The sequence below is a fragment of the Mytilus trossulus genome, chromosome 6 (assembly GCF_036588685.1).
Source record: "Mytilus trossulus isolate FHL-02 chromosome 6, PNRI_Mtr1.1.1.hap1, whole genome shotgun sequence".
Lineage (NCBI taxonomy): Eukaryota > Metazoa > Mollusca > Bivalvia > Mytilida > Mytilidae > Mytilus > Mytilus trossulus.
Window position 1 is genome coordinate 27,895,179 of NC_086378.1, and position 18,832 is coordinate 27,914,010.

At 31.2% G+C, this 18,832-nt stretch overlaps 1 protein-coding gene across 3 annotated transcripts in view; it reads right to left on the reverse strand.

Annotated features, from left to right (window-relative positions):
* Positions 1 to 257: 257 nt before the first annotated feature.
* Positions 258 to 18,832, reverse strand: part of LOC134721038 (fibrocystin-L-like) — a 95,297-nt gene continuing 76,722 nt past the window's right edge. Inside the window, exons 48-62 of one of the 3 annotated variants that reach the window (XM_063583722.1) lie at positions 17,861 to 18,034; positions 16,974 to 17,207; positions 14,978 to 15,356; positions 13,938 to 14,293; positions 12,283 to 12,436; positions 11,348 to 11,580; positions 10,777 to 11,037; positions 9,563 to 10,197; positions 8,942 to 9,169; positions 7,819 to 8,193; positions 6,840 to 7,230; positions 5,774 to 5,955; positions 5,141 to 5,267; positions 3,753 to 3,776; positions 258 to 1,641 (exon numbers count right to left, since the gene is read on the reverse strand). In XM_063583722.1, the coding sequence (XP_063439792.1) occupies positions 1,436 to 1,641; positions 3,753 to 3,776; positions 5,141 to 5,267; positions 5,774 to 5,955; positions 6,840 to 7,230; positions 7,819 to 8,193; positions 8,942 to 9,169; positions 9,563 to 10,197; positions 10,777 to 11,037; positions 11,348 to 11,580; positions 12,283 to 12,436; positions 13,938 to 14,293; positions 14,978 to 15,356; positions 16,974 to 17,207; positions 17,861 to 18,034 (3,959 nt within the window). In that variant the 3' untranslated portion in view covers positions 258 to 1,435. Of the gene's footprint in view, positions 1,642 to 3,752; positions 3,777 to 4,600; positions 4,676 to 5,140; positions 5,268 to 5,773; positions 5,956 to 6,839; positions 7,231 to 7,818; positions 8,194 to 8,941; positions 9,170 to 9,562; positions 10,198 to 10,776; positions 11,038 to 11,347; positions 11,581 to 12,282; positions 12,437 to 13,937; positions 14,294 to 14,977; positions 15,357 to 16,973; positions 17,208 to 17,860; positions 18,035 to 18,832 lie in introns of all 3 variants that reach the window. The other 2 variants (XM_063583720.1, XM_063583723.1) reach the window with 2 other exon arrangements.

The window sequence follows — 18,832 nt, forward strand, 5'->3', positions numbered from 1 at the left end:
GGTTGTTGATGTGGATCATAAGTGTGTCTCTTTTTTATATAGATTACACTCTTGGTTTCCCTGTTTGAATGGTTTAACACTAGTCATTTTTGGGGCCCTTTATAGCTTTTTGTTCGTTGTGAGTCAAGGCTCTGTGTGAATGCCATACTTTGACCTATGATTGTTTACTTTTACAAAATGTTACTTGAATGGAGGGAGAGTTGTCTCATTGGGACTCATACACATCTTCTTATATTTATTTATACAAAAAATAATAATTCAAAAAGATTTTTTTATTCAAATTTCAGTAAAAATGTATAAAGATAACAGAAAAGTGCAAAATCACAGATTTAAAATAAGACCATTGAATGGACCAATACCTCTATCATAACAATGCCCTATCTGGTATAAATCTTCCTGGTCTATAATTATCACAGATCATCATATAAAGAATTTCTAAACTACAGTTTGGTACCATTCCATTAAACATTTTATAAATTCAGCATTCAAAATGAAGACCAAAATTCTTATTTTATCTGTCTTATCATAGAAAAGAAATAAAAAAATGTTCTATGTTTAGAGATTTACTAACCTAATTTATTTCTTCAAAATGTAAGATGTAATGCATTAATATAAAAGCAAAATTCTTATTTTATCTATCTTATCATAGAAGTAAAATAAAAAATTGTTCTACTTTTAGAGATTTACGAACCTAATTTATTTCTCCTAAATCTAAGATGTAATGCATTAATATTAAGCAAATATATTGAATCTTCAAAAAGGTTAACTGGCAAAGTTATCTTACAAATTCTGTCATCATGTGTCCCCTAATTTAATAAAACAAAACAAATATTTAGGGCTCTTATCAAGTTACTTGTAAGATAACTAAGCATGGAGAAACATTTAATGGAATGGTATTGGTTTAACAATAATACAAATATCTGTACTAATCAAAATATCTGCATTTCATCTACCCGGTTACTATATATATTATCATCTACATAGGTTATTTCTTCACAAAATTTATTATTTATAAATAATGCTTAAGTAAAATACATCGGACGGACATTTTCTTTAGATAATACTCATGTTACTGGGAAATATATAATCCATTTAATAAAATCTGCTTCAATCTCATGATTTGTAAAGTTTAGAGATTTGGATTTCAAATTATGTGGAAAAACATGTGATTCACTCAATTAATTCTTTATATTTTGTTTTTTTATTGTTTTCTCTTATTTTATCTGACAGAAATAAAGAAATATTTTTTTTAATTACTTTTCATTTATATATTTTCTTTCAAACTTGTGTTAATGATAAAAAATAAGTGCTATTTTATTATTTAGGTTGATACATGTATATATGTAAATGTATTTCTAAAAAACAAGAAAAACAATGATAAGAAACAAAAACAATACAAAAATAAAAACTTCTTTGTCCTTGTCTGAGTGATTGTTTATGCATGACCTGTAAAAGCTTCAGTCTTCTTCTTCTCATCAAAGAAGGTTGTTTTGGTTGGATATTCATTAAATACGGTAGATTTGGGTGGTTGGAACTCTGGGGGCAGCCATGACTTCTCTCTTAGGCTGGTGAATGTGTTTTCACGCCACAAAATGTCTTCTGGGTTTCCTCCTTGTCCTAGATATTGTGGATCCTTCAGTCCTATAAAAACAAATTGATAAATATTACTAAACTAGAAACTTAATTGATTAATTAAACATAGATTAGCTATTACATTGATCATTAAAGTATATGTACTTTTGGATGTAGACCATCTTTTTATAAAAAAAAAACCAACACAACTAGGATCTGAAACAAGATATTGCTACATTTCCCTTCACATGCATTTGAAAAAACCATTGAAAATTTATTTTCATTTGGGTTTATGAAACATTACAAAATTAAGCTCTGAAGCAAAATAAAATTCCGACAACCAATAAACAATAAGTTGGGCAATAGCACGAAATATTTCTCAAAAAATTGTTGCTCTATAAATTCACATCAAAATCATTTCTATACTCTGTCAAAATGAATTATAAATATTCAAATACTTTTGCAAAAAAACAAGCATGTGTTTTTATTTCCCATTTAACAAATGAAAATCCTTTTTCTGAATGAAATGTATAAAAACTTTACTTTTCTATAGGTTTAGGTTAGTCAAGTTTCAACTTTGATTTTGTTTAACAAGTGTTAGTAAGTAAGCCATGATCCAAGGTAAATTACCACAGATATATTAATCACACATGATGAATTGTGAGCTCTTGTTTACAAATGATACCAATGCTTTAAGTATTTGGTTAACACGAACTTGATGAACAATGGTTGTGAAAAAACACCACACAATAGTACATGCTTACATGAAGCATGAAACATTTTGAAATTTCATGATGCTCTGGAAGCCTCTGATATAGTTAGGATCAATAGATATTAGAACAAGGTAACAGCAAATTGATGAGCGATTCACGTAAAATTTGATACCATTTTCCAGAAAGTTTTAATAGTGCGATGTAAGTTGTATATGATGGACAAACAGACAGATATTTAAAGACAGTGAACCATTATGGCATGGGTATAAATGTGGTCATGCAGGTATTTTTGTACTAAAAGATAAGTGTCTGGGATCAAAAATGTTTCCATTAGTCTCTTATTGATAGAGTTTATTCATTATCCTAAATATTTGTTCATATCCCAAAAAGTTTTCACTGATATATCTTTTTACCAAAAAAAAAAGTCAAATGCAGTCCAAATGACTGACTAGCTTGTATTTGAAAATGAATCAAAAATCTAATTACAATTTTCTCATTTGGGATATTAGCGAAAGCTTTTTTTGTTCTTATAAGTGCCATATTATTTAAAAGGTAACTATTTTACTCAGATGCAGATTAAATCATAAAATATATGTAATTCAGGACACAATATCCATTAATTCCTACTCTTTGAAAAAGTTGGTCTATCCTATTTAGTAAGTACGTTTTCAGAAGAAATGAAAGATGTATTTTAAAAAGCTGTTTTAAAGAGCACAGATGTCCTTTAATTATCATTTTTTTTGTCACCAGATTTAAATTCTGTGAAGTAAATGATCATTTCATCAAAAATCAATAAGTGAACTGACTTAAATTGGTCATTCTGGAATCTCAACTCAAAAATATGATGTCTACAAGATTTTCAATGTTCAAGAGAGACAACTAAATAGTAGATAATTGTGGCTTTACTTTTTTTTTGTATTGAAACTTTTTACTGTTTCAACCATGCAAAAACTTTTAGTTGTAAAATATTCTATTTAATTGTTCTTTGTTACATTGGTTACATTTTGTGGAAGCTGACTATTTTTTTATCATCTTTTTTTAAAGTTTAAAAAAAAAGTCCTATAATATATCTCTTTTTGGAAAAGATCAATTCAAATTTATAGGATTTTCTAAATAAATTATTGTGAAACTAATTGTTGGGTATCTTGATAGTTTTAGGTATATAACTAAAAAAAACACTGGATTATTCTGAACTTTACATTTTCAAAATGACAAAATTCTAGTTCCCAAAGTGCGGTTTTTAGACAGTTATAAATATGAAAATAAGAAGATGTGGTATGATTTGCCAATGATAAAATAACACAACCAGAGACCAAATGTTGTAGAGGTTAAGTTTATTTTATGTAGAATTCAGTGGATAAAGTCAGTTCCTGTTTGATTAGAATAATATGAAAAACATATCATTAATAAAAACCAAACCACAACTGCAATGATTGTTAATAAATAGGAATTCACAAAATAACAAACCTCCTATAGCGAAAGACTGTCGTCCTATGAAAACGAATGATTTAATGACAAACATTGTAATCAATACGAAAATCAAATCATATGTTGTTTATACCTCTTTGATCAGAGAATACATATCTCAGGATTTTATATACTTATAAACTATCTGGATTTCTACACATTGAAATCGCAAAATATCAGCCAAGAGCCACAAAGCTGAACATTGTGTGGAGTGGCTGATATTTTACTATATCCTTACGTAGAAAACCCAATTATCTGTTTATCTTTCTATGACTTGTCTTTTTCCCCTCCCTAAAAACAGTTTTTGCTTGAAGAAAGCCAGCTTGATAATTACCTCCCACATTGTGACGTTGCTGATAACTTCTCCTCAGACATTGTGACATTGTTGATAATGTCTGCTCTCGTCTCAAAGACATGATATGAGAATTACTAGGCAACTGAGCAGGGTGATATGGACGTAAGAAGGACGTCAATCATAAGTATAGGAATATATTTCTTATGAAAATATGGTAATATTAAAAATTAACCAGGATTAATTTTCCAATACATATTATTCGTAAACAGAGCTCTCTCTCATAGCAGCAATGTGTATAGAATACTGTGTAACCAAGAATACCACTAGATGCTACAAATGCTGAAATTGCACACTTTCGATATAAATGTCACAACCATGTGCAAATAGTAACCGCATATGCCATAAACAACTCAAACATAACATGTGCATACCATTGACCAGTGTTGTACAATAATAAACAAAGCTAAAAACAAAAAATAAATGTCATGTGACCCAAAGATCTGTGTTTTGAACCACCATGGTATATAAACTACCACAAAACAATGGTTAATACCTCGACAATAGGGTTTAACATGGTATTGTCTCATGCCTCCTTTAGTTATGTACACGATGTTGGAGTGGTGGTGTTCTGTAACATTAGATAATGTCAAGGTCAGATTGCTTTATTGACTAATTGATTATTACTGTAAATTCAGAAATTATTGCGTGCATTTATTATTGCGATTTTGTCAATTTCAACTTAAATGCGATTTTAATCTTTACGATTTTGGGAAAAGTCATGCTTTATTCAGTTAAAATATTACAAAATGCGAGTTTTAATTATTTCGTTTACAACTCTGTCGCATTATTCGCAATAATAAAAACCTCGCAATAATTTCTGAATTTACAGTACCTTCTTAAAAACATAATGAATTGTTTCTCATAAAGGAGTAAATGTAATATTCTAAACAAATCAACAATATGTCAACGCTATTTTATCATATTCATTCTTATAATATCAGGCTTTTTTTTAAATCCTTTTTTGGCATATCGATTTTGAGAAAAATTTATGGAAAAAAAAATGGTGTTTGGTTTCCTTTGTTTTGAAACTTACTGTGTGTTTTGGTCTTTGGATAGACCACTAATCTCCAGTATATAAATCCTGCTACGAGTGCCATTATGATAACAACACACACTACGATTCCAATGATAAGTCCAAGTTTGGCATCATCATCGTCATCCTATAAAACAAAACAAAAATATTACAAAATTTTAATTTATGTTGTTTATTCAAAACACAAATTACTGTCAATTTATGGTTGGTTTAAATTAAATCCAATTTCATTTCATTCATGCTGAATGCAAGAACCTGAAACACTTGAAAATTAAAACTTCATTTGCTGTATCTCTTTATTGAGAACTGTGATTTACACACACATGAAACATTTCTATTCATATTGAACTGTGCACTGCTACTTTAAAAATGTATCAGCTTTAAATCTTACTAAACCTCAACCAAATTTTCTGCAAGTAGTTATTTCTATTCTATTACATCAAGAGCATTTAAAAAAAAAATGAATTTGAATAAATCAGGTGAATCTTCTGTTTATAATATAACCAAAGCCATTCAGATGAAGCGGATTTAACGTGTAATATTCATAACATCTAACATTGCTAAGTAAATCTTGATTGAATTATAGTTCATTGGGCCAGTAGCGAAAACTTTTATCTTCTACTTTAGACTTACCGTTTCTCCACAGTTGACTCCATAGTATTGTACATTATCAATGGTCAAGTATGTAGACAGAGTAAATGTCTGACCATTGTAGGTGAAGGTATTTCCTGAGGAGATTGCAGTGCAAGCATCATCAATAATAGATTGTACGGTTGTGGTATTTCCAGTCACAGTAACAGTAATAACAACACTTCCTAAAAACAAAGTGTTACACTATGAATAAATTATGAAAAAAAATACGTCATATCAATCTGTAATAACAGTCCCCTCAAATTACAAACTGTAAACAGGAAAATTAATGTGCAGTGATTATCATCAACTATCAATGTATATATCAACAACAGTTACCATTGGTGGCTTACCGTAAACATGGAAATTATAGTGCAGGAGTTATTTTTAAGAAAGACTGGTCATATTAATAAAACTACCATGATATTTGTTTTTTTATTAAAGAATATCTAGAAAATCTGTGATTAGTCTTCATTTGGTGTTAAGGTGAGAATCAAAGGTGAACCTTCACAAGGACAGTCAACTGCCTTATCTATTTCTTCTATAGTATTGAAAGTTGTTTTGACTAGAAATATTACTAGTGATATGGTATAATTCTTAACTAATTCTGTTGTAATAAACACTGAATAAACAATTTCAACCTTTAAAATAAATTCTTGGAATATAATGCTTGTTTAAAAAAATCGATGTTCAAAAATTTCTGATAGACTTGTTAAGTAGTCGAACTAACTTTTGATATTAGAAGAATAAAAATATATCAAAAGTAAAATCACAAGAATACTGAACTCCCAGGAAAATTAAAAAAAGAAAGTCCCTAATCAAATAGCAAATCAAAAGCTCAAACGCTCAAACACATCAAACGAATGGATAACAACTGTCATATTCCTGACTTGGTACAGGTATTCTCTTATGTGGAAAATGGTGTATTGAATCTGGTTTTATAGCTAGCTAAACCTTTCACTTGTATGACAGTCGCACCAAATTCAATTATATTGACAATGATGCGTGAATAAACCAAACTTAAAAATCTAATCAAAAGTCAACTCCACATCTTAGATTGACTACTAACCTTCTGACAGAACCATATCTTTAGCCCTTATGTAGGAACTCTTTGATGTCAAGAATTCGTTTACGACAGAGGCTCCAAATGATTGAGTTCCATATGTTGAGAAGTCCTCATTGACTTTTATTTTCATTTGTTTAGAGGTATCCTCGACAACATCATTATATTCTGAAGGTATAACTTCAACAAACTCTTCTACTTCAAATGAATATCCTGCAGGGTTAGATTCTACGGTAAATTTGATGACAGCCATACCAGGTTGATCAAACCGGAGGTCACTGAGTGATACTTGACCAGTAGCAGGATCGAATGTTCCAACAGTTGTTCCTGCCAGAGCACCTCCATATCCAAAAGATGTTGGTGCAGACATTGAAGCTGTTACCTGCCACAAATGACCCTAAAATACAAAAAGATGTATAGTTTCCTGTACTATTCCCAAGGGGATGAGATGTATTAGTTTAAATAAAGTTCCACTGTGACTATATATCTTTCATAGCAAAATCATAACCAATCCACTTATTTGAAACATACAATCAATGACATCTGTGAAAATTTGTATGAATTAGGCAAATAAAACCCCTGTATAGTATTTGGAGAAATTATATCAGAAGACTCATTTTAAATATATATTCACTCTTTGAAATTCCAGCCCATTCATATAGTTAACACAATTAAGGAGTGACCTAGCAACACATCTATATCCTTATAAGTGAAGCAATCTTTTTTTTATAATTCATTTGCATGATTTTGTTATTTTTTGTTACATGTAGAGAAATATCCACGTTGACATATTCACAAAGTCTCGTATTTATGTGAATTTTCTACTCCAAAATCATTTATGAAAATTGGTATATTGACATAAGTAAAGAAAGATTAAATATTTACCAATTAAAATTAACACCTTTGTATACAACAATAGAAAGATTCATTAAGATTTACCATAATAAGATGCAAGATCAAGATGTTATAGAAGAGAAATATTTACCTTCCAGTCAATATCCGATACAACAACATTAGTTGTGCTATCTTTAATGTCAAGGGTGACAGTGGTCAGATCATTGGCGAAGATGTTTCCAGATTTGAAAACTACTCCAGCCTTCAAACCTCTCTGTGTTACAGTCAGTGGAGAAGATTCTACAGAGAATACAACTTCAGTCGGGTAAGAGAGAGTGAATTCCAAAACGTAGCCACTTCCCTCATGGGATAGCATCAAATCGGTGAAATTAGCCCAGCCGCCAACGAATGAAATATTGGTGGTTCCTGACAGTACTGCACTGGGGTTGCTGCCACTTCCTGTTTTCAATGATACACTGACTTGCCATGGGGCAATTGAGGCTCCCAAAAGGGTAATCTGATCTCCCTGCAAACATGAATAATATGATTTGTAACAATCAAATACTGTACACCATTGATAAGTTAATTTACCAAAGATTTCATTGACCAATTAGAAAATGTCTTTGAAGTAAAAGAAAATAATTAAAGTACTGTAAAATATGTTTGAATAATTGAAAGAATAGTCTATAGTATATATATAAGTTTTGAATAATAACTTTCAGTAGAGTATGCAAGGTATTATATCAATAGTAAGATGTATTGAGTGTATGGCCTAGTCTGATGGTCTATGGTCTTTTTATAGTCAGAAAGTAGCGTTATATAACCACATAAAGTTAATATGACCTTGCATTTTATGTTGTAATGAATGTGGAAAATATGCCATACATGTTTAACTAAATCAAAATATTAAAAGACACTTTTTACTATTTCCTATTACCAATACTATCCATTTTCTAATTACATCTTATTTTTGTACTTTCTTTCTTATAAGTTTGAACATTGGAATGTGTCCATGATGGTACCTTCTGCATATTTCCTAAACTAGTTTTAACAGTATATCTATTACATTAAAAGAGGGACAAAAGATACCAAAGGAGGAGTCAAACTCATGAATCTAAAAACAAACTGACAATGCCATGGCTAAAAATGAAAAAGATAAACAGACTAACAATAGTACACATGACACAACATAGAAAACTAAAGAATAAACAACATGAACCCCACCAAAAACTAGGGGTGATCTCAGGTGCTCCAGAAGGGTAAAAAAGACTTACAATAATATCCAACATATGAAGTTTAGGTTGCACACTGAATGGATTTCCTTCTGATGCAGGTTGGGCATGCTCCTTCATATGTAAAGTATGTGGTATCTTGAGGACAGACACGTAATCGTCTCCAGCGCTGACAACATCGGCCCATGTAGGATCTGTTACGGGTGGCATGGCCTCTGCCACTGATACTCCATTAATTGTTATGTTAAGGATGTCAGACAAGTTACCAGACTAAAACAAAAGGCAATAATGTGTGTTACAACAATATCAAAAGCTGCTGGCATGAGAAAATGTTTATGCAATATAAAGAACTTTTTCAATTTTTTCAAACTATTTTCTCTTCGGTATTCTCTATATTTTATTTTTCCCACTTTAATTGATGATTTAATTAACCAGAAAATGTATTCAGTTCTTTATAATATCATTAACTTGCATTTTGTTAGGTCTATTAAAATATTTAATGTTTATTGACATGATTGTATATTTCTGTGTCATTTGGTCTCTTGTGGAGAGTTGTTTAACTGGTAATCATACCACATCTTCTGTTTATATAAACATTGTGTATCCTAAGAAAAGGACAATACTATAAAAGCTAGCCTCACACATACATCTATGTATATATACCTGATAGCTGTTGATAATTGTGACTGCCAACTGTTGTAAGTCACTGAATGTCAGTGTACTAACAGTTGTAGTTGTAGTACAGTTTATATCAGAGCATGGCTGATTGCCGATTTCTACAGTATACACTGTATTTGGTCCTGTTGATCTCCTCCTACGACGTCGCTTATCTGCCCCTGTCTGTACATTCATTACACGGATTTTACTTGCTGGAACCTTCAAAAATAAGGCCAAATTGTTTACAAGATCATCACCGAAAAATTGATCGACAGTCATAGATGGCACGTTGAATCCTAGAACAATGACAGGATTAATCTTTATATCTACCACACCAGCTCCCCTCAAGATAATGTGTTGGTGTTTCCAATCATAGTCCAGATAGTTTGTTCCACAGGCATCAGTTGCTGGGTCAGGCATAAACTCATCCCAAGTTGTTGGAGCATTGAGTAACACTCGATCCTCACTGTCTTTGTATCCATTGGATGGTAAGACATATGCACCATCACAATAAATATCCAAACGATTTGGTACATTGTAATATGTTGCTATGCCTACAGCCTTGGTATTGTCTGAGTTTAACATTCTGTATCTCAGATGCTGTGGTGATGTACTGGTGAAATATACACTGTAGTTACGACCTGTGAAAGAAAGGCATTAATAAGTACTTGTAAACTATACACTGTTATGTTACGACCTGTGAAATAGGGCATTAATAAGTATTTGTAAAATATACTTAATTTACTATAACGATTCAGTATTTCAAAGGAATCATTCTGTGCACCTTTTTATAGGTAGAAAAAGAAAATAAATGTTTGACTATAGATATGTAATTTTTTTTTTTTTTTTTTTTTAAATTAATCAAAGTTTTATTGCACTTTTGCTGTAAACAATTTACTCAATCTACAGCTTCAGCCTAGATATGTAATTTGTTTAATAAAAATACTGTGGATTCATTTATTTTCCTGGTTACTAATTTTCGTGGATTAAGGAAAATGTGTTTTCATGAATATTTGACTTCCTGGTTTTCTAAAAGTATGCATTTAATCATACAGCAAATTTAAAATTCCTTGGACATTTAAATTTGTGGTTTTTCCTGTACCCACAAAATCCATGAAAAATTGATAACCAACTAATAATAATGATTCCACAGTAGTATTTCTCTACTTGTCACATCATTTAAGTATAAAATCAACAAAAGTCAATGTATAAAACAGTACCTGTTGCCATGACAGAAGTAAAGGTAGACAGACGTTTCTGACAGGTGTAACCTGAACACCATCCGTGATCCTGAGGTCCATTAATCAGATCCATAAAGCCATCCCCATTATCATTCCAGCCAAGGACTCCTACAGGTGACAATCGTCTGCTCTCTGTGTCTGCATCCATATTTTCTATTACGATTTGTTCATAGTTGTATCCAGTGCAAAAGTATGCTTGCGATTCTGATTTATATTGACATGTATCGTCACGAATTATACCTAGAACAACAATAAACAACATAAATGTACATGTATCATCATAAATTATACCAAGAATAATAGAAAAATAAAAAAATAAAGACTGAATACTAAATTTTAAATTTTTGCCTCTACAACAAATAACTCTCCCCAATAAACTAATATTAGGCAAAAACTCACAGCCATACACAGAAGAATTTTTGCATTTACATATTCTAAAATACAATAAATTAAAATTGATGTTTATTTAATTTCTTAGTTGTCTGATTGTTAAATATTGAAATAAGCAACTTGAGAAAATATTCAACAAAGAGAATGAACAAAATCATACCCTTATATTTGGCAAGAACATCAACATCTGCTTTAGTCCCATCGGGATAAGTGAGCATAGGTTTAGGAATACGATAGTCTCCGAGTCCATATCGTGCATCCCCATCCCACTGGTATTCTGCCTGTGAAAGAGCATCTCCTGCAGCACCAAGGAATGAACCATCAGAATCCTTAATCAGGGCTTTCCTATGTCCATCACAACTCATATCTACACAATCAGCAGGGTTAACTAACCTGGAAACAAACAATTATTCCAATAATATGTAACACTAAATAGAATAACATTAATATTACAACTTGATAGGTCCTTACTTTAAGAATAAGTTGCAAAGTGTTTTAATTCTTATTTTAAAAATTACATGAACAAATATACAATAATGAATAATAAATTGCAATAAGCAGTCAATTTGGTTTTTTTAAAGTTCCAAGTACAAAAAGTAAAATAATCCAATACAAATGCCCAACCTATGGTGAAATGAAAACAAATCTAGAGCTTCCATGAATTATATCTTAAGGATGTCTGCTGCTCTAATTTAAAATAACAAGGATTTCATGTGGTTGCTTAAAATGAAAACAACTTTGATATTTAAACAAAATAAAGTAATAAAATCATTAGTCTCGTGTGTAGTTTTCAAAATACAAGACATTTAGAAAATGGCGGGAAAAGGGTTTTCTTCAGACTTTACTATTTGTTAACATTGGAATTGTTTTTTACCCTTTAAACCAAGAAAAAATAACAAGGATTTCATGCCGCCGGATCACTAAATCTTAAATTATCTATTGAACAGATTTATGAAGACAAAAGTGGGGTGTCGTGTAAAAAAAAATTAATACATTTGGATGGATAAAACCTGAGAAAATCGAAAATATGACAAGAATTCAAAAACATGACCAGCAGACATCCTTAAATAACATTAAAAAGAGTCTATCACTTACCCAACATTTGGTCTGATGAAGTAGAGTTTATTGTCAACATTGTACATATGAGATCTAGATATAAGCATTGGCAGAATAGCATCCTCCATCTTAGGGTTAGAAGCTACAGCTGTATCCTGTCCACAGGTACTCTTAAAATTAGCAAAGGTAGTATCTACAAAATATCAAAATGCGACTAGTCATTCTTAAAATTAGCAAAGGTAGTATCTACAAAATATCAAAATGCGACTAGTCATTCTTAAAATTAGCAAAGGTAGTATCTTCAAAATATCAAAATGTGACTAGTGATTCTTAAAATTAGCAAAGGTAGTACATTGTATCTACAAAATATCAAAATGCGACTAGTCATTCTTAAAATTAGCAAAGGTAGTATCTACAAAATATCAAAATGCGACTAGTCATTCTTAAAATTAGCAAAGGTAGTATCTACAAACTATCAAAATGCAACAACTCATTCTTAAAATTTGCAAAGGTAGTATCTACAAAATTTCAAAATGCGACTAGTCATTCTTAAAATTCGCAAGGGTAGTATCTACAAAATATCAAAATGCGACTAGTCATTCTTAAAATTAGCAAAGGTAGTACCTACAAACTATCAAAATGTGACTAGTCATTCTTAAAATTAGCAAAGGTAGTATCTACAAACTATCAAAATGCAACAAGTCATTCTTAAAATTAGCAAAGCTAGTATCTACAAACTCAAAATGCGACTCGTCATTCTTAAAATTCGCAAAGGTAGTACCTACAAACTATCAAAATACAACTAGTCATTCTTAAAATTCGCAAAGGTAGTATCTACAAAATATCAAAATGCGACTAGTCATTCTTAAAATTCGCAAAGGTAGTATCTACAAACTATCAAAATGCAACTAGTCATTCTTAAAATTCGCAAAGGTAGTATCTACAAAATATCAAAATGCGACTCGTCATTCTTAAAATTCGCAAAGGTAGTATCTACAAACTATCAAAATGCAACTAGTCATTCTTAAAATTTGCAAAGGTAGTATCTACAAAATATCAAAATGCGACTTGTCATTCTTAAAATTCGCAAAGGTAGTATCTACAAACTATCAAAATGCAACTAGTCATTCTTAAAATTCGCAAAGGTAGTATCTACAAAATATCAAAATGAGACTCGTCATTCTTAAAATTCGCACAGGTAGTATCTACAAAATATCAACACACAACTAGTCATTCTTAAAATTGAATAAATAATTAAAAAAAAAATTTAAGCAAATAAAAATTCTTGTTTCACTATATCCTCTTTCTGTGTGAATCAAAGGATAAAAGTCTATTACAAAATTAAGTTTTAAACAAATGAAAATTCTGTTGTAAACAATTTCAATAAATATTGTTATTTGATTTTTTAAGTGTCAAAGTAGATCAAATATGAGGGTAGTATTGCCCTGTACTGTCAGGTGCCAAACGGTCAATTTTGGCTACCATTACCGTCATCCATCAAAATATCCTTATCCTGAGTCGTCAGAGGTTATCATTACCGTTATTTTGGGAAAAAAATTAACAAGATTCGTCAAAATCATTGGATTTTTTTATCTTCTAAAAAAGTCTATATTTTATTGTCATGCAACAAAAATTACAGTTAATGTCAGTTGTCTTTTGTCTCAAATATACCTTTTCCAAAAAGTTTTACTAACCTATAACTTCCATTCTTCCTCCAAGGGACTGATATGCCATTTGATTATAAAATGGTTTAATAGTTGCAGCATTGCTTGCCTGACTGAAGTTGGGAGTACTGAGCCCAACTTTCCCTTTTCCGTTCACTCTCCATGCTCGTCCAAATTTGCCCGAAATTTGGTAATTAGCATCGTTATAATCAATGACATCTGTGGCGCAGTCAAAAGCAGCTGTCTGTCCCACCACCAAATTGTTTTCAATCTTTATGTAATTGTCCACAAAAATATGGTCCACAGCGCTTGCTCCATAAACCATAGGCCAGATACCCACTCCATTCTCTAAGACAGTGTTCTTCTTCACAACTATATCAAATATACTGTAATTGAAAAGTTCACTTTCACAATATTTAGTTTCCAAAATAGTTATGTATAAACAAAATTGATAAAGAAGTTTTATTAAGCCAAAAAGAATTATATTTGTTATTGCACTTGATTTTAAGTTTTAGGTATAAAAATATTTAGCAGAACACCAAATATTGCTTGATTCCTCAAATATTTGGTGGGGAGATGTTTTCATTTAAGAAATCTTAATGAAACAACAAGAATTTAATAAGATTTTGTAAGGAGGCTAAGATGTAGTTAATCATGTATGAAAATAAAATAAAGGGTTACTCTATAAATATAATAAAGAAGATGTGGTATGATTGGCGATGAGACAACTCTCCACAATAGACCAAAGGACACAAAAATTAACAACTATACATCACTGTATGTCCTTCAACAATGAGCTAAGCCCATACCACATAGTCAAAGTTCTCTTATGCTATCCAATTCAAAAAGCCAGTAGATTTTGAAGGGAGGCTCAAATGTAGTTAAATTATTTATAAAAATAAAATAAAGGTTTACTCTACAAAGTTCTCTTATGCTATCAAATCCAAAAAGCTGTAGAAGTCAAAGAATGAAATAAAGATGGCCGACATGAACAGCCAATATCTTTGATTTTAATTAATTGATTAGTGAAAAACTTCCCAAAACTTTTTTTGTTTTACATAAACATTTACCTGTTATGATAAAGACCAAAATCCCAACATTTCCATACAGTGAAGTTGGCCAACTGCAGACAGCTATGTGCTTTGTCCATATTAGGATCATTCATATCTGAAGGGAACACAGCGGTACCAATCAACCCTGTATGAATAGAGTTGTCTGTCCATGGCTCAGTTGTAGATGAACAGTCTTCTCCAAGACTATGTAATCCCACACGTTCAAATGATGATATGGCATTGCCTTGGATAACAAGCGCAGAAGCACCAACAGCTTCTATCATACCTTTGTAATCAAAGTTAGAGCTCTCGTATCTTCCATTGTATGATCCTCTGAATAGACTGAGTGCCATCAAATTACGTCTTAATCTTGTGTCTGATGACCTAGTTTCAATACCTAAATGGGACAAGTATAAAAAAAAATAATTAAATTGACATCTTCTAGTTCGTTATTTTGATTATTTTGCTATATTCTTTAAGTTGGAAAAATATGTTTGAAATGGCTTTGATATTTAGATGAAAATGAAAGGATTCAGTTTTGACCATACTTTCAAATAATTTTGTATTCTTGTCTTTCATTTTTGCTAATGTGCTTTGTATATATGCCTTTTTGTGTTTCTCTTTAAACATATGATGTGGCTTTATACTTAAACATCCCGTCATTGTGTTATTCCAACCCCTAGAACCCCCCTCTGGAGCCGCCACTGCAGGCCTTTGTTAGTCTTGTATAATTTTTAATTTTGATTTCTTGTGTATAATTTTGGAGTTTAGTATGACATCCATTATCACTGAACTAGCAGACCTGCCAACTATCCCGATTTTCGCGGTATCATCCCGATTTTTACCCCTCAACCCGAATCCCGATATCGGGATCGTAAAATTAGTCAAAATCCCGATTTTCAACAAATATACACGAAAAAAATATTGTTTACCGATTTTGAAGTTTTTCTGATCAATTTTAAAAATCAATCATTTTACCTGGGGACATATTATGACAAGTTAATGACCCTACGCTAATCAACAGGTGTCATAATTAGTGTGTGTATGTAATCAGAATTCAGATTACCTAATGGGTCGTAACAGTCCTCAAAATTAAGTTGTTTACACAAATTTGGTCAAACAGCCTTTCAATTTTAATCAATTTATCATACAAGCACAATTTGCAACATTTGCCGTAGTTCCACAGCAAAATCATAATTAATTGAAAGATGAGAACTGTAATGAACTCTCAAGAAAACATCGTTTATCTTGCAATTTGTTTAATTTTTAAAACCAGACATCGTGTGTCTGTTGATTTAAAATCGCCGCCATTTTGTATACACTTCTACTGTATTACTGTATAAGCCTCCGCTGGTAAGAGCACCTCTGAATACAAAGAAAGATAACTCAAATTTTATCCATTTTCTCATTGATACTAATAAGACCATGAGTAAGACTAAATCAAAATCTGTATTCATCCTTCTTACTTTAGGACATGTAGTTTTAGGTGTTTTGAGTCAAGGTTCATAGATGAGAAGGTCTTTGGAGGGGGGAAAAGGGGGGTCTCTACTTTAAATCCTTTATTTTTAATGCCATTTTCTCTATTCCTCAGTTATTTTGTCAATTTTATAATTTAATAGTAAAAGAATCATGCAAATATAAGAAATCAAAGCCTACAAGCTCATCATTAGTATACCAAAAGAAAAAAGAAGAGAACTTATACTATTTTAGGAGTAAAAAACAATGCTCACAGAAAAGTCGCTAAAATTGTAACCCTTAAAAATCTTGTCGCGCGCTAAATCCCCCATGGAGATTTTCAAAAGTTGGCAGGTCTGAACTAGTATACATATTTGTTCAGGGGCCAGTTTAAGGACCCCTCTGGGTGCAGGAGTTCTTGCTACATTGCAGACCCATAGGTTGCCTTCTGCTGTTGTCTGCTCTATGGTGGGTAGTTGTCTCTTTGACACATTCCACATTTCCATTCTCTATTTTATACAATAAATTACAGTATATACAATCTAATAATGCTCCTCACCTGGACCGACTGTTCTATAGATGACATTATCCTGTAACTCAAGACCATGTACACCATACACTCCAATAGCTGTACCATATACATGATGGAAGCTACACTTCTTCACATAGCATGGTTTTATGTCATTCAAAGTGCCGATATCCATGAAAGAAACAGCATGTCGGGGATCATGAGGGGCTGTAAAACCTTCTTGACCTCCACGATAAAATTCTACATTTGATATTCTGGCATATCCTGGAGAAAAAAATAAGGAAATGTTCATGATAAAAAACAGGCTTAACAGGTAAAATAAAAATCCTGTTATTGCATATCTGAATTTTCAAAAAAAAAAAAAAACTGTATATAAAAAAAAATCAAAAGTGAATACTTGGTATCATTTATCTGAATTCAGTTGTAGAGACACAGTAATATTCAGTATAAGGTACTTGTAGAATTAAATTCAAGGTAAAATATTTTATATGATTTACCTGTGTAAGTTCTTGTAGAATTAAATTCAAGGTTAAATATTTTATATGATTACCTGTGCAAGTTCTTGTAGAATCATTTTCAAGGTTAAATATTTTATATGATTTACCTGTGCAAGTTCTTATAGAATTAAATTGAAGGTTAAATATTTTATATGATTTACCTGTGTAAGTTCTTGTAGAATAAGAGCTGCAACTGGATAATTTTAACAGTGTAAAAATATGTAAGGTAAACAGGAAGTTGTTGAGTGATGAATCTGAAAACGCATCACAGGGTAAAGCTGACTTATATAAAACCGGAGACAAAATTTCAGTAATCCTTATGACATAGTACCTCAGAAATATATTCATGGGGTGGACAGACATAAAATAGTATACCCCCCCACTTCTTAAAGTGGGGTATAAATATTCTATATGATTTACCTGTGAAAGTTCTTGTAGCGTCAGCGGTGACACCAACAATGACACGTGCACCAAATGATTCTTTTTCTATATCAGCGTAGTCTTCCCCAATTATTCTAATGTTACGTCCTGTTAACAAACCAACCTCTGCACCTATGCTGTAACTTTGTCCATTGGCAAAGCTTTCAGATGCAACTGAAATATAAAATTACATGTTGCAATTAACTTTTCATATGATAAATTTTCCTGTTTTTAAAAAGGTTTGACTGTTTCCAAAAAAGTTTCTTATGTCCCAGTACTGAAAATAAAATGCTTGTCATTATTATCCAGAATAAACAACTAATGATTTTTTTCTTAATCTAAATCAGTATCTAATGTTGAAACCTGTAAGGATGTGCTTTGGAAAGTAAAAAGAACTTCTATTACAAATGTACATACAACCCTTAAGACCACAATTTACCATTTACCACCATACAAAATATTTAAAAATGTCAAGATGGTCATTTATTTTCCCAAAATTAAAATGCAAATAAAACTGCTCATAATGCCAACATATAGTTGTTCCTCTTGACAAAAATCTCTATGATATCTATTGTGTAAACAATACTATAGTTTCAGTAACTAATGTTATTAGATAAAATTCTACTCAATGACAATTACCATATATAGCAGGTTAATTTTGCTGATATAAATTCTGCCAATTTAAAACGGTACATGCAAAGGTATTGAAAAAAGTTTTGAATCCGCCAAAATATTTTGTATACCTTATTCAATTATAATCAAGGAAATTTTACACCCGCAAAAATGACCCCCTATATGTTTTTTTACTAATATCTACAACAGCATTTAGAAATTAACTTCTACATCCACAACATTTTTTTTTAATTTCTCATCATAAAAGCTATGAAGCAATCATTGATACTTAACAAAAAGTAAAATAACCAAAAAGTACCTAACTCCATACAAAATTCAAAACGAAAAGTCTTCAATAAA